At 43.2% G+C, this 23376-nt stretch overlaps 1 protein-coding gene across 1 annotated transcript in view; it reads right to left on the minus strand.

The window, feature by feature from the left end:
• The window catches only part of LOC127636651 (fibrillin-2-like), a 169052-nt gene that overhangs the window by 141007 nt on the left and 4669 nt on the right, over positions 1 to 23376 (minus strand). Inside the window, 4 exon segments of the mRNA XM_052117306.1 lie at positions 17 to 214; positions 13199 to 13294; positions 14417 to 14512; positions 17583 to 17681. Coding sequence (XP_051973266.1) covers positions 17 to 214; positions 13199 to 13294; positions 14417 to 14512; positions 17583 to 17681 — 489 coding nt within the window.

A 23376-nucleotide genomic window follows, 5' to 3' on the forward strand; every position in this document is an offset into this window, starting at 1 on the left:
TAAATTGAGTGCTGACCTTGGCAGACTCCCGTGCGGGTGTTTGGGGTGAATCCTCTGCTGCAGGGCGAGCTGAGAACAGGGCACAGTTCACACAGGTTTCCCCACGCCTGACCCACCGTGCCACAGCACAGAGACTTACTACACACAAATCCGCTGCTCTGACCTGCACACTTCCTGTTGAGCACCTGGATGAAGCATGGGCCTGTTCGGTAATCTGATACATCAATACAAATGACACATCACAACCATCAGAATCTAAAATATGAATATTTTTCTGAGCTTTCTCAAGGCTTCTGCAACAGAGAGGTCAGAGTTACTGCTGAACTAAACTTCCTGTGAATAAGACTCATCACTTATTATAAAATATAGATGATTATATAAATTTAAATGAATTAAAGGCAGAACAGCAAATTCTACCATGAAGTACAAATACTTTACAATTTAAATAATATATAATTTATTCCCCACATTATGGAAATGTTAATGAGATTACAGTAAATGAGAATGTGGGGGGCATATTCATTGCATAATGGATCCTTTTTCATGCCAATTAATGGGAAAAATTCTGTATTATCTGTAAAATCATAAAGAAAAATTCTTGAACATTGTCATTTTCGACTGTCATTTCCCTGATTATTTGGGGGTGAAAATAGAACACACAAATGGTTTAGTCGGGTACTACTTAAAAGCAAACCTATAGAACGTTATTTACGTTATATTACGTATCTACACTGTAATCATGTTTAATGTGCAGCAGCACATGGCAGCAGTCTGCTGTATAAATTATTCTAGGTTTTCTTAAACAGTTTTACACATCTGTTCTTCATTACACAACCATGAGCTTTCAGTTTATCATGCCACCTCAAAGCACTGCTAGACCTACACATCCTGAATAACCTTTATCTGGCTTTGCATTAAAGAAATAGTTCTCCCCAAAAAAAAAAATTCTGGCATAATTTTCTTACCCTCATGTCGTTCCAAACCTATGTGACTTTTATGTGAACAACTGATTGAAATATTTGAATGAATATCATGGACCGTCAATGTCAGTTCATTGTGGCTCACTTTAAAGCTTAAAAAATTACCCTAAAGTATCAATAAAGTAGTCCATGGGGCTCATGTGTCATGTTCCAAGTCTTCTGAAGAAATACTATAAGTTTTGATGAGAAACAACCTGAAATTGAAGTCACTTCTAAGTTAAGATTTTTACATCAATTCCACATTCATGTGTGCTATGAAAGAAGTTTGTTCACGTTGGCACGCATATCCATGCAGGAACTTGTGCTGTTTAGCGTTTAAAAATGATGTAAGTTGTCACATGAACATACACGTACATGCCACTAGAGTTGGGGCACCCGAGTTCGGACTTGGACTCGTGTCTGAGTGACAATGCATTTTTACTCAGACTTGACTTGGACTCAAGCCTCTTGGACTTGGGATTGGGAGTCTGGCCGAGTCCATGGCATTTGCAATGCAGTGACATACAAACAAACAAAAATAAAGTAACACAGGGTGACCATACGTCCTCTTTTCCCCAGACATGTCCTCTTTTTCAGACCTGATCAAATTATCAGGCCGTGATTTCAAAATTGCCTCTAAATGTCCGGATATGTCTTTGTCCTCATAATGATGTGCTCTCTACAGTTAGTACTATCATACATTCGGAGTATTTCATACTGTGCATCAGTTTTCATGCGTTTATGTCCTTACATGTGATTATTCTCACTGAGAGTGGCAACGCACACTCTTTCAAAGTACTTTTTTAACTCTCTCGCCCACACCTGTCTAATCTTTTAGATAAAACGAGACTAAATATGTAAATATCAACAGAACACATTAAGAAGTGTGTTGATGGTCAGTTTTGTCTTCATACACCTAAACCACTTTGAAGTCTGTTCAACAGGACATTTTCACTTGTTTTTTGCATTTATATTGATAAATTGTGTTTTCTTAGTTGTGAAGGTTAAAATAAGCTTAAAATATTGATGTTGAATTTATGGTTACAAATTTAATTCAGATTTATGAACAGATTCATTCGGACTCGACTTGGACTCGGCCTGTTATGGACTCAGTCTTGAATCCAACTCTGCCCCTTTTGGACTTGGACTCGATTTAAAGACTCTGATTTGATTCAGACTCGACTAAGGTGGACTCGAACTCAGCACTACATGACACTGTGAAAAAATTCTACCATGAAAAAACACTCCCAAGATGCCAAATACTGGCACTTGTGCAATAGCCCTGTGCACCACTATATGGATTTCATAAGTGCCCCTCAGCATCTGTTTAGCACATGGCAGATAAGCATTCTATTAATCAACTGTTTCTGCATCTGAAAAAAAAAAAGGTCAAGCCACGAGCCCTTCACCCAGGACAGCAAGCCACATGTTTACACTATCCTCTAAGCAGTATTACATTAACTTGCACACTACTGAAATCAAGATGGAAAAAAATTAAACCCCAAAATATAATTTCAGGATAATACAACTCTGATACCCTTTGCGTCAGTATATTGATGTCAAAGGATTCTTGTTAAAAGCAACAAACTTACAGCGTGCTTTTGCACAAGTGGCAGTATTTGATGCATTGCGTGTAAGAAGTCGTTGAAAACAATTATACTTTTGATTGCTTTTTGATCTATAAAGTGAGTCCTAATAAACGGGTCCTAATAATCATTTAATTATTTTGTGTGTTCTACATAAGAAGTTGTATGGGTTTGGAACATCATGGGGGTGAGTCAATTATGAAAGAAGTTATTAGAAGAATTTATTTAGATTTTTTTTTTTTGATGCACAAAGTTAAATGTCAAAGTTGTTCAGTATGATTTTACAAATGATACTGAAGCTGCAATGGATTAATCCCAAATAATGATCTAATTAAGAAGGTAGGAGGTTCTGATATATTGTGAATAAAGCTAAAGGGCATAGGTGTCATTTGTGGTGAGGATGGGTCCCCCTTACTTTTTATACATATTGTCCCCACCACTTTCAAAAATAGTTTGTGGCAGGGATGACATAATAATACATAAAACTACATCGCCAGTATTTTTTATTTTATTTTTATAATTTTTTTTATTTTTTATTGATTCCTACAGTAAATAAAGAAAAGAAAAACATATATACACTCACCTAAAGGATTATTAGGAACACCATACTAATACTGTGTTTGACCCCCTTTCGCCTTCAGAACTGCCTTAATTCTACGTGGCATTGATTCAACAAGGTGCTGAAAGCATTCTTTAGAAATGTTGGCCCATATTTATAGGATAGCATCTTGCAGTTGATGGAGATTTGTGGGATGCACATCCAGGGCACGAAGCTCCCGTTCCACCACATCCCAAAGACGCTCTATTGGGTTGAGATCTGGTGACTGTGGGGGCCATTTTAGTACAGTGAACTCATTTTCATGTTCAAGAAACCAATTTGAAATGATTCGAGCTTTGTGACATGGTGCATTATCCTGCTGGAAGTAGCCATCAGAGGATGGGTACATGGTGGCCATAAAGGGATGGACATGGTCAGAAACAATGCTCAGGTAGGCCGTGGCATTTAAACGATGCCCAATTGGAACTAAGGGGCCTAAAGTGTGCCAAGAATACATCCCCCACACCATTACACCACCACCACCAGCCTGCACAGTGGTAACAAGGCATGATGGATCCATGTTCTCATTCTGTTTACGCCAAATTCTGACTCTACCATCTGAATGTCTCAACAGAAATCGAGACTCATCAGACCAGGCAACATTTTTCCAGTCTTCAACTGTCCAATTTTGGTGAGCTCTTGCAAATTGTAGCCTCTTTTTCCTATTTGTAGTGGAGATGAGTGGTACCCGGTGGGGTCTTCTGCTGTTGTAGCCCATCCGCCTCAAGGTTGTGCGTGTTGTGGCTTCACAAATGCTTTGCTGCATACCTCGGTTGTAACGAGTGGTTATTTCAGGCAAAGTTGCTCTTCTATCAGCTTGAATCAATTCTCCTTGAATCAATTTGGCCCATTCTCCTCTGACCTCTAGCATCAACAAGGCATTTTCGCCCACAGGACTGCCGCATACTGGATATTTTTCCCTTTTCACACCATTCTTTGTAAACCCTAGAAAAGGTTGTGCGTGAAAATCCCAGTAACTGAGCAGATTGTGAAATACTCAGACCGGCCCGTCTGGCACCAACAACCATGCCACGCTCAAAATTGCTTAAATCACCTTTCTTTCCCATTCTGACATTCAGTTTGGAGTTCAGGAGATTGTCTTGACCAGGACCACACCCCTAAATGCATTGAAGCAACTGCCATGTGATTGGTTGATTAGATAATTGCATTAATGAGAAATTTAACAGGTGTTCCTAATAATCCTTTAGGTGAGTGTACATAGAATCAACATTTAAACCCCAAAACCACCCCTCCCACTCCCCAACACTTCCCTGACCCCCAACAAACATTCCTGTGGTCACACATGACTATAAACACACACACACACACACACACACACACATGTTGTGTTTCCATGTTTTATGGGGACTTTCCATAGACATAATGGTTTTTATACTGTACAAACTTTATATTCTATCCCCTAAACCTAACACAACCCCTAAACCTAACCCTCACAGAAAACTTTCTGCATTTTTACATTTTCAAAAAACATAATTTAGTATGATTTATAAGCTGTTTTCCTCATGGGGACTGACACAATGTCCCCACAAAGTCAAAAATTTCGGGTTTTACTATCCTTATGGGGACATTTGGTCCCCACAAAGTGATAAATACACGCTCACACACACACACACACACACACACACACACACACACACACACACACACCAAAAAAAGCAACAAAAAAAAGAAGAATATATATATATATATATATATATATATATATATATATAACACACATTTATACCTCCACCTCTCTCCACCGCCCTCCCCAGAGAGCCCTGCCAAAACTCCAAATAGTAAATTCTCTATGTGCCTATTCCCCACATCGATGACCACCCTATTGAACAAAACACAGAATCTGGGGCAAAACGAAACCCAAGTCAACTCTGAATCTTTAAACAAATTTCCTGGATTTCAACACACCACCAAAAAGCATGGGCCATGTCTCCATCCTCCGATTGGCATCACCAGCAGGTCGGTGCGTCTTTAAGACAAAGCCTATACAATCTAGAGGGGGTCCAATAGAATCAATGTAAAATCTTAAATTGCTTAAGGCGTACCTTTGCATCTCTAGATGCAGACTTGACGTTTTTTAGAATCCTTGCCCACACTCCCTCCTCCAATAGCAAATTTAAATCTTTCTCCCATAATCTCTTGATAGAAGTTAAAGCTCAATCCCCCAGACTCTAAATTATCAGGGAGTAATACACTGATGCCTCATGACCTTTTCCAAAAGTAGTAATTACCACTCCCAGGGAATCTGCCAATTTGAACGGCATTTGCGGGCCAGGTGACCCAGAGACAAAAGGAAATAGCTCTATTATTGAGAATGTAATGAATTTAACAAAAGATTCTCCTCCCGGCCCTCCACCGGGGAATGGAGCGCTCTTACCAGCTCCGGAGTTACCATCTCGGTCTCTAGGTCGGTCATCTCAGGAGCGCCTGGGAGCCTTCCGGGTCCTCGAGGGGTCCGTGAGACGAGGGGCGTCCAACTTCTGCGGGGAGCTCGATGCTGGGGCTGAGAGCTGGGCCCACTCTCTTTTGTTAGTTGAGGCGGAGCACCACATTCTTTCTTTCTTGAAAGCCGCAGGAGGATGCCCTCGGCGAGCAGACAGGGCATGGCCCCTGGCGGCAGGTTTGCGGCAAGGCAAGATGTGTGAAATAGCCCCCGTCTGTTTCTTCACCACTGAGGACTGCTGGGCGGAGTCGTCAAGTGGTGTCGCTGAATGGACGGAGCTGGGAGACGGGGGCATCTTGAGAAAGCATGCTTTATCTGCCTCTTGTACTGCGACCAGGTCCTGTCCATGCGTTGCGTTTCTGGACCACAGGGTGGTGGCCATCGTCTGTTTGAGTGCAGTTCCTGGCGGCCCAGGCGAGTTATCCGCATCTGACGCCGCTGTTACGCTCTCCGATGCAGCGGTGATGTCATCATCCAATGCCGGGGAGCTCGAGGGACCGGATGGTAGGCCGTTAAGCGGACCGCACTAATCCCGAGCTCGGGGGAAGCAGGCAAGCGTGCCGGGGAGGCGGGAGGTTTCGAGGGGATTTACCCGGCGAAAGCGTCCCGTTATTCTCCCCAGATTGTCTTTCATCGCCCGCGGCGCCTGCCTCAATCCCGTAGGAATGCAAGGCATGGGGGGCGGCTGAAATGGCTTTCTCTCACTACAAGAGAAAGCAGAGATTGCAACGCTGCCGCGGTTATTTTCTCGTACTGAAAATGTAGACCATTCATAAAAACGCTGTGTAAAGGGATCAGTGGAAAGGAGGAGGCGAGAACAGGCAATATAAATAATAGTTTTAATGATAAACTCAAAAGACCACATAAACACACACATGACGGACATGTCCGCTAATGATCTCTCTCTCCCGCACGATACTCTGTAGTCGACCTTTAAACCTCGGAGGCTTGATATGGGACTGGGTGTGTATGATCACGGCAAGGCCTTAATTACCTCAACAAGCTCCTCCAAGGTTATCTCAGAATCAAGAGAATTTTTTTTGCTCAGTTGTCAGTTTAGGAAGTTCTAATGGTTCCACAAAGTTTCTAATATCCTCATCTGTAGATGAAGATGTGGAACTATAATGATCAAGATAAAACTCTTTAAAATCATTATTATCAATGGCTGAGGTATATATTTCACCACCAGCAGATTTCACTGAAGGAATTGTAGAAAAAGACTCTCTGATTTATATATCTAGCCAAAAGATTCCCTGCTTTGTCCCTCGACTCAAAGTATGACTGTCTTGCCCTGAATAGCCAAAACAACACCTTCTGTGACATAATAGTATTAATTTCAATCGGGTAATTTCTCTGAGGCCATCAGATGACATTCGATGATTCAGCTCTGCCTCGGCACTTTTAATATTCCCTTCAAACTCCACAAGTTCTCATGCTTTGGATTTTTTGATGAATGAGGCATACTGTATGATCCAACCCCTAAGAACCAATTTAAGTGCCTCCCAAGCCATGCCCACAGAGGATACTGAGGACCAGTTGATCTCCATATAAACATTGATTTCAGCCTTTAACATATGTTGGAATACAGGATTTTGCAAATGGGATACATTAAAGCACCAACTACATGATTTATTTTTCTCTGAATGTGGCAACACCTCTAAACTAACCAGGGCATGATCTGAGACTAAGATGTTTCAAACTGAGCAATCCACAACAGATGAAATGAGGAATTTATATATATAAAAAAATCTATTCTAGAAAAAAATGTATAGTCCCTACAAGATCAAAAGTCTCCAAATGTCTGTAAGACCAAGATTTTTACACACCCTGTGAAGCATCACTGTTGCTCTAGGGGACTTACACACTTTTGATCAAGGAAAGAGTCCATCAAAAGATATTATTATATTATATCATGAGGGGTGTCAAGATCAACAAAAAAGACCTAATTATCAGCGTTAGGTGCGTAAATATTAGCCAAAATCAACCTTTGCCCCTCAATTTCTGCTAAAACAATAATGACTCTTCCTAATTTATCTTTCATATGTTTGAGACATTTGAATTGTAGATGTTTACTTATCAATTGAATGACTCCCCTGCTCTTACTTGAGCCAGCACTAAAGAAAACATGTCCACCTCATATCTTCCCAAATGTTTTACCTTCCTGCGGGGAAAGATGCATTTCTTGAAGAAAAACTATATCATATTTATTATCTTTAAGAAAAGAAATAACCTTCCTTCTTTTTATGGGGTGCCCCAACCCATTCACATTCCACGTGGAGAGAGACAATCCACTCATAATAACATTTGACATTTTGACATATTAGAAAAAATAGATTGTGTGTAAAAAAGAAAATTATAAAGACCACATTCCAACATTGGTTCAACAATCAACCCCCGAACATCCCCCAGAAAAAAATAAAAGAAAAAAGTGCATATTAACCCCACGCACGACCAACTGTTGTCCATCTCTATAAACTCAAACAATCCATGTATGCCTACGAGAGCCCCCATTTTTTTATTTTTATGAAAATGTCCCTATTGGCTGAATGATATAATTGAAATAGTCAAGTCAAGTCAAGTGGTTTTTATTGTCGTTTCAACCATATACAGTTAGTACAGTACACAGCAAAACGAGACAACGTTCCAATATAGGACCACATGAGACTACACAACGAAATAAAATACCTATATAAACTACCTATATATACCTATATAAAGTGCACGTGCAAACATGTGCAAAAAGTACAGGACAGTACAACAAATTACTGACAATGAACAGGACAATAGACAGTGCAGCGCCGACCAGTACTCAGTAGTGCAAAAAGATGACAGTTTCTAAAAATGTAAACATAACATACTATGAGATAATGTTCTATGCACATAGCAGTTATTGAGGTAGCAGACAGTTATAAAGTGACAGTAATTAAAGTGCAACTCAGGACACGTGTGTGTCAAACCAGTCTCTGAGTATTGAGGAGTCTGATGGCTTGGGGAAGAAGCTGTTACACAGTCTGGCCGTGAGGGCCCGAATGCTTCGGTACCTCTTGCCAGACGGGAGGAGGGTAAAGAGTTTGTGTGAGGGGTGTGTGGGGTCGTCCACAATGCTGGTTGCTTTATGGATACAGTGTTTTTTGTAAATGTCTTTGATGGAGGGAAGAGAGACCCCAATGATCTTCTCAGCTGTCCTCACTATCCTCTGCAGGGCTTTGCGGTCCGAAACGGTGCAAGTCCCAAACCAGGCAGTGATGCAGCTGCTCAGGATGCTCTCAATAGTCCCTCTATAGAATGTAGTGAGGATGGGGGTTGGGAGATGTGCTTTCCTCAGCCTTCGAAGAAAGTAGAGACGCTGCTGGGCTTTCCTGGTGATAGAGCTGGTGTTGAGGGACCAGGTGAGGTTCTCCGCCAGGTGAACACCAAGGAATTTGGTGCTCTTGATGATCTCCACAGAGGAGCCGTCGATGTTCAGCGGAGTGTGTTCACCTTGTGCTCTCCTAAAGTCAACAACCATCTCTTTTGTTTTGTCGACATTCAGGGACAGGTTGTTGGCTCTACACCAGTTCGTCAGCCGCTGCACCTCCTCTCTGTATGCTGACTTGTTGTTCTTGCTGATGAGACCCACCACGGTCGTGTCATCGGCGAACTTGATGATGTGATTCGAGCTGTGCATTGCTGCACAGTCGTGAGTCAGCAGAGTGAACAGCAGTGGACTGAGCACACAGCCCTGGGGGGCCCTAGTGCTCAGTGTGGTGGTGGTGGAGATGCTGTTCCCGATCCGGACTGACTGAGGTCTCCCAGTCAGGAAGTCCAGGATCCAGTTGCAGAGGGAGGTGTCCAGGCCCAGCAGGTTCAGCTTTCCAATCAGGTGCTGGGGAATGATTGTGTTGATTGCTGAGCTGAAATCTATGAACAGCATTCGAACGTATGAGTCCTTATTGTCTAGGTGGGTGAGGGCCAGATGGAGGGTTGTGGTGATGGCATCGTCCGTTGAACGGTTTGACCGATAGGCAAACTGCAGTGGGTCTAGTGAGGGGGGCAGCTGGGTCTTAATCTGCCTCATGACGAGCCTCTCGAAGCACTTCATGATGATGGGTGTAAGTGCGACGGGACGGTAGTCGTTGAGGCAGGACACTGAAAACTTCTTTGGCATGGGGATGATGGTGGTGGCCTTGAAGCACGTTGGAACAACGGCGCTGCTCAGAGAGATGTTGAAGATGTCGGTAAGAACATCTGCTAGCTGGTCTGCACATCCTCTGAGCACTCTGCCAGGAATGCTGTCTGGTCCAGCAGCCTTCCGTGGGTTGACTCTACATAGAGTTTTCCTCACATCTGCCGTGGTAAGACAGAGCACCTGGTCGGTGGGAGGAGGGGTGGACTTCCTCGCCATCACGTCGTTCTGCACTTCAAACCGAGCGTAGAAGTCGTTCAGCGCATCTGGAAGGGAGGCATCTTTGTCACAGGCAACTGATGTTGTCCTGTAGTCACCGCTGTCCTGGAAGTGACTGTGGATTCTCTGGGCGTGTGCGCGCTTTGCCTCTCTGATTGCCCGTGACAGTTTGGCCCTAGCTGTTCTTAGGGCTGCCTTATCGCCTGCTCTGAAGGCGGAGTCTCGGGACCTCAGCAGCGTGCGCACCTCCGCAGTCATCCACGGCTTCTGGTTGGAGTGTGTGGTGATGGTCTTGGAGAAAGTGACATCATCAATGCACTTGCTGATGTAGCTGGTCACTGATGCTGTGTATTCCTCCAAGTTGGTAGAATTGCCATATGTTGCAGCCTCCCTGAACATGTGCCAGTCAGTACACTCAAAACAGTCCTGAAGAGCAGAGATGGCTCCTGCTGGCCAGGTTTTCACCTGCTTCTGAAGCGGTTTTGTGCGTCTGACGAGCGGTCTGTATGCTGGAATTAACATAACAGAGATGTGGTCTGAGTAGCCGAGGTGGGGGAAATAGCTGTCACCCTGTCAAGGAGCCAGCGGCAGCATGCCCGTTGCACACGGCACCCCAACCCTGTTAAGAGGTATCTCTAGTGACCATAACATGTCTGGACACCTACTGCAGGGGGACTCCAGGAGGTCTGTTCCTGGGTTGAAAGTCTAATGGCAGGAGGGGGTAATTATCACACGGTATGTTCTGCGGCGCCATGCCCATCTCGGGACTCGAGTCTGTAGCCAGTGCTGAAGTGGTTTCATATGCATCAACCCGAGTGCCCAAAGGCAGTGCGGCAAATGAAAATAATGTAAACAAGGATTCTCCTCCCAGCCCTCCACCGGGGGATGGAGTGGTCTTGGTACCAGCTCCGGAGCAAATGTCTGACTGCCTGGGTCGCCCATCTCAGGAGCGCTTGGGAGCGCTCCTGGTCCTGGAAGGGGTCCAGGAGACGGGGGGCTTATGCCGCCTGCGAGGTGCTCGATGCTGTGGTTGAGAGCTGGGCCCAGGTTGAGGCGGAGCTACCTGTTGTTTAACCTTCGGCGTTCACCTTTCCTGTCGGAGTCCCAGTCATAGCACTGCTGCATTCATCAGTAGTTTTGGAGGAGGACTCGTGTGGTGGGCATATTCGGGCCAGCACGCCCAGGCTGAGGCTGAAGCGCAGATGTCCGGTATGCGTGCCCGGGCCGCTGCCAGGTATCCTGAAGCCGGCATCCGCATACTCAATTACTTCAATGACTGGTTCATTCTGGCCCACTACCGAGAGTTACAACCAAGCCAGAGCACCCTCTGCCAGGCAACTTTACGCCCTGAAGTGGCGCTTGTTTGCGAATTGGTGCTCTTCCCAGGCTGAAAACCCACAGAGGTGTGCAGTTAGGTCAGTGCTCTTATTCCTGCATGAGAGGCTGGAGGGGAGGCTGTCCCCGTCCACCTTGAAGGTGTATGTTGCTGCTATCACGGCCCACCACAACGCCGTAGACGGCAAGTCTTTGGGTAAGCATGACTTAATCATCAGGTTCCTAAGCGGCGCCCGGAGGTTAAATCCTTCCCGGCCAAGCCTGTTCCCCTCCTGGGATCTCTCAGTGGTCCTCTCGGGCCTTCGAGCCAGTAGAATCATTTGGACTCAGGGCCCTCTCTCTAAAGACTGCCCTGCTGATCGCGCTCGCCTCCATCAAGAGTGTCGGGGACCTGCAAGTGTTCTCTGTCAGTGACACTTGCCTGGAGGTCGGTCCGGCAGACACACATGTGATCCTAAGACCGGGACCGGGCTACGTGCCCAAGGTTCCTACCACACCCTTCAGAGATCAGGTAGTGAACCTGCAAGCGCTGCCCCAGGAGGAGGCAGGCCCATCCCCCTCGTTGCTGTGTCCGGTACATGCTTTGCGTATCTACTTGGACTGCATGCAGAGCTTTAGACGTTCTGAGGAGCTCTTTGTCTGCTTTGGTGGACAGCGGAAAGGGAACGCTGTCTCCAAACAGAGGCTATCCCACTGGGTAGTGGACACCATTACGTTGGCCTATTGCACCCAAGCTGTGTATGTTTGACGATTTTATGGGGCATTGGGGAAGGGTATGTGCAGCCTGGCACAGCTAGTCGCTTTGGCACGTAAAATACCTGCCCGCTCCTGTGTCAGTAGTACACGTACACGGCTCAGTGCATGGCGTGATTTAAATTGGACGTCTAGGTTACGGATGTAACCTCCGTTCCCTGATGTAGGGAACGAGATGTTGTGCCCTCCTGGCCACATCGCTGAACCGAGCCACTGTTGTGGCCGAACCTCACTGTCGGCTCCTCAGAAAAATCCTGAATGAAACAGATGCATTTCCCTCCCTTTTTACCTGTATGTCTGGGAGCGGGACATGCAAATTCTCTCTGACAAGTTCTCATTGGCCTTTTCTCATAGATCAGAGACGCAAAAGGCTCTCAAGAGAGACCCCTAGTGTTGCTTCTTCGACATCCATCAGGGAACGGAGGTTACATCCGTAACCTAGACGTTTTCATTCATCGCAGAACAATTCAAGCCAGCTCAATGACATCTGCTCCCACTCACCCCATATCACACACACACACACACACACATGTTGTGTTTCCATGTTTTATGAGGACTTTCCATAGACATAATGGTTTTTATACTGTACAAACTTTATATTCTATCCCCTAACCCTAACCCTACCCCTAAACCTAACCCTCACAGAAAACATTCTGCATTTTTACATTTTCAAAAAACATAATTTAGTATGATTTATAAGCTGTTTTCCTCATGGGGACCGACAAAATGTCCCCACAAGGTCAAAAATTTCGGGTTTTACTATCCTTATGGGGACATTTGGTCCCCACAAAGTGATAAATACACGCTCACACATACACACACACACACACACACACACACTACACACACACACACACACACTACACACACACACACATACACACGCACACTACACAGACTCACACACACACACAGACACACACACACACACTAAACACACACACGCACACACACACACACACACACACACACACCTACATATACACACACACATATAAAAACACTCATGCAATCACAGTCCATATACAGAAGTGTGTGTGTGTGTGTGTGTGTGTGTCTGTTTAGTCCTCCACACGTGAGAAAGCTGGCTGTCATTCTTCAAATGTGATTGGTTGTACTTACCTCTCTCACACTGCGGTCCAGTGAAGCCGTACACACACACGCAACGGTTTGGTCCAATGCAGCGTCCACCATTCTGACAGATCCTCTCACAGACCGCTGAAACAAAACCACCTGCATATCACTCATTGTTCAGCTGGAGCACTGTTTCAGGGTCAGCGTATGCCTTTCATATGCATCCAAATATGTCCATAATATGATGGATTCATTTAATCTCTTTTAAAGATTTCATCTGTCGCAAAGATCAAAGAGCTGCACCATTCTTTACATTTTATTACACAACAGCTAACACATCCATCCTGCATTGACCATTTGATCATGAGTGGGCAAAATTCCATTTGGTCAGCCATTTCTGCTACGTGTCCTTCTGAAACAAATGCCATGTGTGCGGGAAATCTACATACAATCTATGGCACTCAAGAGTGCTTGCGGCTGGCTTTCTACAGGTTGGTTTCAAGTCTGTTAACTCAAGTAATGTCCATTCAGGTTATTGTAGCTCATTCTGCATTTCAAAGTGCTGGAAAAAGGCCATGACTTCAAAACATAAATCAAAGAGATTTAAACTCTAGCTGAGCAGCAGACATACAGATGGGCCAAGAGCTTTGTCCTGCCCTCTATTGCCATGAGACATGAACTCCTGCAGAAACTACTGCTTCTAGATGATTTACATCTGCTGCTGATGATCTGATCAGTGGAGAACTGCAGATGATGCTGGTGATTCCACAACAAACAGGTGAGCTGCTAACCTCTCGAGGTCTGTGTTGGTTAATAAGAGCTGGGGTTTATGACACCTGCAGGCCCTTTAAATGATTCTTAGGCTTGTATCCATTCAGGAATATACATTTACATTTAGGAGTACTGTACGGGGCTCAGAATTTCTAAATACAAACAAAATACTAACACAACAGGAAATGTATGAAGGTGAATATTAAGGGTTAAACACAGTTCAGTATTCCGGTGAGTGCGCCACCTGGAGCGGTGGTGTGTCTTCAGGTGTTATCAATTGGAGTCATAAAGTAAAGAAAGATTTTCTCAGTTCTTTGGTGGTAGTAGGGTCTTTTGATGCAGGTTTTGTGTAATGACAGACATGGATAGGTGACAGAACTGTGTTGAGTCTGGACTGTGTACTGCTTGGAGAGCACTGCGGTAAGTTTTACATCTGATAAGCTTATGTAATACAATGTACATTCACACAACATCTTTAACAAATGTCATACTCACCTTGTCCACAGTAGGTTCCTGTGTATCCCTTTGGACACTGGCAATGGTCAACTTCACACACTCCTCCATTCATACACCTGACGTTACATGGTTGGGCTATGTAAAAAGAGAGAGGGGTCATAATCTTAGGCCAAGTCCACACTAGGCCGTTTTCAGTTTCCTAACCCACCCTCTACAGTGAGAAAATCACTCACATATGCAACCAAATTTCACACTATGTGACTAAAATTGTCTGTTATAAGCCACTGCCTGTAAATGTTCAGATTTCACACACCAGTAATTGAGTTATAATGACAAAAAAGTTCATTTTTTGATGAAAGATGTGTTGTATGAGCGCGCACGCTAAAGGAAAGTGACCTTATTTGGCTGCGAATTAGTCAAAGCAGTCCGAAGAGTCACATATGTAACCTAGTCACATAGTTAGATTTACATTGCATTTAACAAGGTCAACTCTGATTTTGGTTACCGGTTAATTTTTCCACTGTTTTCACAACGTTCACTGTTTTAACGCATGACTCTACAGACCAGTATAAAGCATCTGTTGAATTTCTATAAAGGTAAAATTGCTGTAATAATCGAGAGCTTGTGTATTTGAATTTGAGAACTTGGACAATATATATTTGTACACGTAAGTCAATATAATATGCATAATCAATTCACATAAAGAAGGTAAAAGTTTTGTTTGAATTGTTCTGTGTAATGTGTGTCCAAAGATGAGATCCACGCATTTTGAATAATTTCTCTTTTCATATCCTTTCTGTATTTACAGTTCTTGATCAAAAGAAACACTGAATTCTAATTGCACATAACACATATGAGGTAAGGAAACTGTGCAACTCCTCTTTCATAAATGTGCACTCCAAGAAATATGATCATATTAGCCCCATTTTATCATCGTTACATTGGCTACCTGTTAAATTCCATATTAATTTTAAAATTCTGTTAACTACGTACAAAGCTTTGAATGGTCTAGCTCCGCAGTACTTAAGTGATCTTCTATCACGCTATATTCCATCAAGTTCATTAAGATCGCAAAATTCTGGCCTGTTAATAGTTCCTAGAATATCAAAATCCACAAAAGGAGGTATATCCTTTACATATTTGGCTCCTAAACTATGGAATAGTCTCCCAAACACTGTTCGAGATGCAGACACACTCCCTCAGTTTAAGTCTAGACTAAAGACTCCTCTATTTATCCAGGCATACACCTAATTTATCCTCCAACCCACAATTAGACTGATTTAGTTAGGTCTGCCGGAACTAGAAACAGTGATCATGATCTCTAACTCTGCAATAAATTTTATGGCATCTATGCTTACATCTTTTTATTTGTTTTCCTGTCTCAACCTCGGGACTCCTATCCTGAGGTCACCAGAACCGGCTGGATCCAGCACCATTCCTGCTTCATGTTGGACTCCACTGCTACATGTCGCTGAATGATGATGACTAAATGCAGCCGGTGCCAGCCAAACATCACTTCAGACTATTATGACGGACTTCAGAGGATGAAATGATGCCAACTCCAACCATAAGACATCAGATACTTCATATGCCATTGTCTGAACCTTGGATTTAGGACAGACCCCACCACAAATACCGTCCAGGTTGAACTGCGATACACCTCACTGATCTCTGCCTGCATCACCTTGGTCTATTGATGGACTACACTCTTGAAATGAAATGCATAGACTAACTATTTCCAACAAAAGCCTTTATCAGCCAATTAACAAGGACAATTGCATCTATGTGAACTTCTGCAGTTAATCCAGGATGGACTTCAAAGACATTAATCATTAATCTTGTTAATCATGTTCATACAAAATCAATGTTTAGACACTGTCCCTTAACACTTACTTAGTTTAATAATTTTAAACCATGACTTTAACAATACATAAGTAATATTTACATTATATTCATGATGTTAGCCAGAGGGGAACTGGCTCCCACAGTGAGTCTGGTTTCTCCCAAGGTTATTTTTCTCCATTAATCAACATCTTATGGAGTTTTGTGTTCCTTGCCACAGTCGCCTTCAGCTTGCTCACTGGAGTTATTAATAAAATTATTATTTAATTGCTTATATTTAAGCATGATTAACAATCGTATTTTATCAAATTACACAATGATGACTCATCGAAAAATAGCCGTATAGTGTGACTACTATTGCGACGGCCAGATGAGAAAGTCTGCTTCTCTCTAGCACCCCAATTCACTTCGAAAGTAATCTCCTCCGCGAAAGATCCGCGTTTGCACCACCTAGCAACATTTGTGCCCAGTTATCACTCTACTATAGCACTTTCAATGTTTTCTTCATTCTTTTTATATAAAAAGTTTTAATAAATAAATAAACAGAAAATACTTGGAGAAAAATGTAACTCGTCAGCAATATGAAAGTATTATTCTGTAAATTAAATAAATACAGAGCTTACAAAATGAACATAAATAAATTATTGAATTTTCTCCTTTTTTTCTTTATATTTATCATGCATTATCTTTACAACTTTATTTTAATTACTATTTTACTTTTAATAAATGTACTTTATACATCTGTAAACTTCTTTAGATAAGATTCACACCACGCCAATTGAATTTTAATTCAATTAAATAAAAAAGATTGAACAGTTTATACTGTAAGTATTTTTGGGATGTTTTAATCCAAATCAGCATATACAGTTGGATACAATTATAGAAATATATATTATGTTTGGGCATTATCCATAGGGATTTTGCAAGTGTGATATATTATCGGCCTTTCCGACTTTTCAAAATTGTGCATTGCCGATAGATTACTAATCTAAAAGAGGAGAAAAATGCACAATACCCACCTTTTTGGTTTTCACCTATGTGAACGGTGAAGTTTGTAATTTTTCGGGCCAGATGTCTTTTTATTTCCACAATGAATATTTGTTTGTGGTATCTCATTAATACTGTAGGTTACCTCCCGCACTCGTGTTCATTCTGGAATGTTCTGTATTTGTGATTCAGTAACTATGCCAACAATGACACTGAGAAAAATGGCTTTATATACCTGGCTTACCTTTTGTCATGGAACCAATGATAGTCTTAGAAACTGATCCAATTTGTGTAGTTACTGTGTTTTGCACAGAAGCGTACTTTAAATATAAAGTACGCTTTATTTGTATCTGTAGAATATAAAATAAAAACATACATGATTTGGTGGCGCAGGTTGTAGCTATCTGGCCACTAGGGCAGATGCACATGTTGGGCCTGTAGCAGGAACCATCACCACAGCTGTCTCGGCAAATTGCTGCGATATAGAACATAAGGCATTATTAACAGAAGACTACACAAGAAAAACTGGAAAGTATTCAGTAAGTTATATATATATATATCCTGGTGCGACCCCACGTGGACGTTGTATTTTGGCCTCACTATACACAATGCATCATTTAAATGAATAATAAACGGCTGAATAATGTTCAAAAGTCTATAGACTGTGATTAAGGATTAAACTTCTGCCACACCGAGTCACGTGACACAGCATGCTGTCGATTTCCTTGAAGTGCTCCTACGGATGCTACAGCAACAAAAGCATGATGTCCACATATGTGGTAACTGGCACTGCATCTCCTCAAAATTAGAAAAAAACATCTTAGTTATTTTGAATAACTTTCAACGCTAACACATCTGTGGGTCATTTCACTACATTTTAATATACATTTTGTTATGTTTAATTTTGTTATCACTGTGCAATACGATCAGGGCTTGACATTAACACCCACCAACCCGCGGGTAGAAATGGGCAGTGGCAGGTAACTACGTCAACATCACTAGACACTTTGTATGCTTTCATATCTGACATGCGTATCTCCGCAGGGCAAATGTATGGAAGCCCAGGAGTGCCATTTACAAAACAATGAAGGAATAAAATTATCAATCTATTAATTTGATCATTAAAATGTGAATAAATAAACAAATGGAGTGGTGGTGGCATAGTGGCTAAAGCACAGGGCTGTTAATCAGAAGGTTGCTGGTTTGATCCCCACAGTCACCACCATTGTGTCCTTGAGTAAGACACTTAACTCCAGGTTGCTCCGGGGGGATTGTCCCTGTAATAAGTGCACTGTAAGTCGCTTTGGATAAAAGCGTGCGTCTGCCAAATGCATTAAAAAAAAAAACACATTTAAATTTGAATAAACCAATTTATAAATTAACAAATAAATAGACACATTTAAATGTGTTTATTTAATTAATGTTTTAAAATGTATTTATATTTAGCAATAAAACAGCTGTAACGAAGCTCAGCAATGACAGGCAGACGAAGACAATGAGGCATGTTTATGACCAAGTTTATTCAAACGTGAATATATTCCAGACTGTTAAACCAAAACAAAACATAAACATTAACATGAACATGGACTTGACTACACAAAACAATACCTGACAATCGACAATGGCAAACATGAGGACATGGGTAACAGGTAAACAAGACAACCAATCACAAGACTAAACTATAAACAAGACAACAAGTCTAAATGAACAAGTCTAACAATGAACCAATGAAAACGTCATGGTTACTATCGTAACCTCCGTTGCCTTGAGGGAAAGAACGAGACATTGTGTCGAATGAAGTGACACAAGGAGTCTTCCTTGGGAGCCTCGCATACCTCTGAACTTGAGAAAAGGCCAATGAGAAATTGACAGGCAGAATTTGCATGCCCAACCCCCGGACATACGGGTATAAAGGGAAGCAGGCATGTATCTGTCAGTCAGAATTTTCAACGTCGGGGGGGGGCATGACTACATGGCATGATACGGCAGGATGATGACTCGTTGGCCATGGCAGTTGTGACAGCTGGCAAAAACACATAAACGTGGCATCAGCACATTAATAAACCATTTTTAAATGCACCTTTTAAATTGCGTTTTGAAAAGCATTTGGCAAGTGCTTTCTTCATCCATTTTCCAGTAGCTTTTACTTTTCTTTTTCCATTTGTCAGTCCATACTAGCGGAAGCCCAGGAGTGCCAATTAAAATAATGATGAAATAAATTATCACTCTATTAATTTGAAAATACAAACTTGAATAAATAAGTAAATTTATAAATGGACAAATAAAAAGACACATTTAAATGTGTTAATTTAATTCATGTTTAAAAAATGTATTATATTTAACAATAAATTGTGCATTAATAAATCATATTTATTTAATGTTTAAATTGTCATTAAATTCAGCAATAAATGAGTACATTAATGAGTCTTTTAAAAGCACCTTTTAATTTGAATTTTAAAAAGGTATTCGGCAATTTCTTTTCTTATTGTTTTTATTTTACTTTTCTTTTTCTCCACCTGAGAATCGAGTTAAAAGAATGGCATTGGACTGTTGACTCGTGAGAGCACCAATTCAATTTCGACCCGAAGCGGATGTAAGACGGCCTGTCACTGGACAACGGTACGAGCAGTTTATGTGATATTATTGGATCTGTGAATCCCACGCCTAAGAAAAGGATGCAAAGCCAGAAGTTAATGGTGGCTCGGTCACTGATTCTGTGAAATGCTGAACTCGGCCCTACCTGAGCATGCAGTCATACATGTCCAGAATGGGAGCTGGTAATTGTGATGCTGTCAGCAGAACCAGCCTCCCGACCCACGCCCCAAACTGAAACGTGCAACAACCAACATTTGCCTCACACTTCACTGCTTGAGGTACCGAGCCGATGAAGAATATCGCCAGATCCTGAACTGAAGCACCTCCATCAAGATGGCACCCCATATAATTAAGTCTTTATCAAATCTATACCATTCAAAAATGAATGTTTGTGCTGGTTCGGTGTTTGAGATAATAATTTTTTCATAATTTTTTTGGCTGTGTGATGTCACTTTCCACTCAGTGAGGTCCAAAACACTCCAAACTGGTGCCGTTAGTTTGTGCTCAGTTTGTGCTGATTTGTGCCATTAAAAGAAACACTCTTAACTATTTCCCTTCCTTACATATAGCAAGAAACATTTTGGGAGCAGAGGCATCACTCCAAATCGCTCCAAAACGGTGTCGTCCATTTGTGCTCAGTTTGTGCCGTTAAAAGAAACATCATAACAAATTCCTTTCTGTATATTTAACAAGATAGTTTTGGGAGCTGTGAAATAGCGCAGGCTAAACCACATGTCAATCACTCTCACCCATCTTCATCATTTGTGCTCGCATTTGCGCTCGCTTCCATTTCTTGGCAAAGATTTAATCTTTCATCACATCAAACTCAAACACATCTCTCTGTCAGGAAATATCTGATTTGGCCTGATATTTAACACAGGGATGAAAACTACTCACCTTTCAGCTAGTTACCTTTTCTGAAGCTAATTTGACCAAATGATTTGTTAAAATTTCTAAATTGTCCTTATTAAAATCACTTTAAATGGTTACTTTAAGCTTAAAAAAACTATATTAATCTACAGTAATAGCAAAACATAGAAAAATACAATCCAAATCAAAAAAAAATTAATAATAAGAACCTAGAAATATAAAATAAATGTAGTCTACACAACCAGTCCAAAGAACACTGACTAAGTTCTTAAATCTTTTGATCTAAAGGCTTATGTTCAAACGCTTGCGATTATATCTGTACTCAAATAAATTGTGCCTAATTATAGATGTCTATAAAAACTTTTATTTATTTTATTTATTTATTTATTTAAAGAAAAGTAGCCAACAATTGTCCAGCAAAGAAATCATTCACTACTGTTTAAAAAGCATCCCAGGATGCACCTGAAGTTGATTGAGAAATTCAACTGTGTGCAGAGCTGCAATAGATGAAAGGCTACTGTTATGAGTGCAGGATGAAGCAGACAAGGAGTTTGGATCTACGTGCGGGTTTTATTGAAGACAAAGTGAAAACAAGCAAGACTGGAACTAAGGAAATAACCACAATGGGTAAAACGAAACTAAAACACGAAACACTGGAACTGGGAATACACGGCTGGAATGAACACGGGAAGACAGGCATGGGAGCGAACATCAGGACACAGGAACATCAGCGTCATCACAGCAGTTGAGACAACGAACGACAAGGTAATGGAGGAACAGGCAGGGTTTAAATACACAGACACATGAGGATACAAACGAGAAACAGGTGCGAACAATGACACAATGATGGCAGTGATGAGGGCAGGGAACTATGGGAAATGTAGTGCATGACAGTGACATGTGAAACGCGGGGCAGACAACAGGGAATCGTAACAGAATCCCTCCTTAAAGGATCGGATTCCAGACGATCCTAAAACAAAAAAACCCACAAAAACAGAATCGTCCAGGGGATGGAGGGGGGCTAGCAGACCAAAAGAGGGTACATGGGGCAAACAGACAGTCCAAGGGGGGCACAAGGGGCAAACAGACAGTCCAAGGGACTCGAAGGGGCAGACTGGCAGTCCAAGGGGGTACAGAGGGCAAGAAGGCAGTCCAAGGGGAGCACAAGATGGGGACTGGGTCAGGTGGCCTGGGAGCTGGCCACAGGACAGGGACAGGTTCAGGAGGTCTGGGAGGCGGCCACAGGACAGGGACAGGTCCAGGAGGCCTAGGAGGTGGCCACAAGACAGGGACAGGTTCAGGAGGCGGAGCTGAGGGAGGCTCTGGAGACAAGCTGAGGGAGGCTCTGGAGGCTCAGGAAGCGGAGCTGTGGGAGGCTCAGGAGGCGGAGCCGAGGAAGACTCAGGAGGCGGAGCTGAGGGAGGCTCGGGAGGCTCAGGGGCCTCAGTGTGGGAGGCAGAACCATGGAAAGCTCGGGAGGCTCAGGGGGCGGAGCCATGGGAGGCTCGGGAGGCAGAGCTGAGGGAGGCTCAGGAGGCAGAGCAGAGGGAGACTCAGGAGGTGGAGCCGAGGAAGGCTCAGGAGGCGGAGCTGAGGAAGGCTCGGGAGGCTCAGGAGGCGGAGCCGTGGGAGGCTCAGGAGGCAGAGCTGCAGGAGGCTCAGGAGGCGGAGCCGTGGAAGGCGAAGCCGCGGAAGGCTCTGGAGGCGGAGCCCGGAGGTGGCTCAGGAGGCGGAGCTGTGGGAGGCTCGGGAGGTGGAGCCGAGGAAGGCTCAGGAGACGGAGCCGAGGAAGGTGGCACCGTAGGAGGCTCTAGAGGCGAAGCCCTGGTAGGCTCTGGAGGCGGAGCCGAGGGAGGTGGCGCCATAGGAGGCTCTAGAGGCAGAGGCCTGGAAGGCTCTGGAGGCGGAGCCGAGGGAGGCAGAGCTCTGGGTGGCTCGAGAGACTTGAGAGGCGGAGCTCTGGGTGGCTCGAGAGACTTGAGAGGCGGAGCCCTGGGTGGCTCGAGAGGCGGAGCCCTGGGTGGCTCGAGAGGCGGAGCCCTGGAAGGCTCGGGAGGCTCGAGAGGAGCCCTGGAAGACTCGAGAGACTTGAGAGGCGGGGCCGTGGGAGGCCCGAGAGGAGGAGCCCTGGAAGACTCGAGAGACTTGAGAGGCGGAGCCCTGGAAGACTCAAGAGACTGGAGGGGTGGAGCCCTGGAAGACTCGGGAGGCACGAGAGGCGGAGCCTTGGAAGGCTAGAGGGAAGCTGGCTCTTGGACGGTCATGGCCACTGGCGCTGGCTCTGGGAAGGTCGTCCTCCTCATGTGAAATGTGAAACGCGGGGCAGACAACAGGGAATCGTAACAGCTACACTGAAGAAGTTCAAATGGTCACTGCATAATTTCTATACTTTTGTGTTACTTCATGGTTTTTGATGATGTTATACTGTAAAATCTAAAATGTGCTTTAACAAATAATAAAGAATGGACAAGTGTGATAAAACTTTTAAGAGTTTTAGTCTTACAATGAGGGGACGTTCACATTGAGCAAGTTTTTGTGTCTATCTGTGCTATTTTATAATTGATTTCAATGTAAACGTGTGCTAGACATACGTCTTTGCTGGCTTGTTTGTGTTTTTAGACGCCATGTCAAGTTAAAAAGAGCTTAAACTGTTAAACATCTCAAGTTGAGACATGTATGTTTTGTTCTTTTGTGCCACTGCGTAT

This window comes from Xyrauchen texanus, chromosome 44 (genome assembly GCF_025860055.1).
Source record: "Xyrauchen texanus isolate HMW12.3.18 chromosome 44, RBS_HiC_50CHRs, whole genome shotgun sequence".
NCBI lineage: Eukaryota > Metazoa > Chordata > Actinopteri > Cypriniformes > Catostomidae > Xyrauchen > Xyrauchen texanus.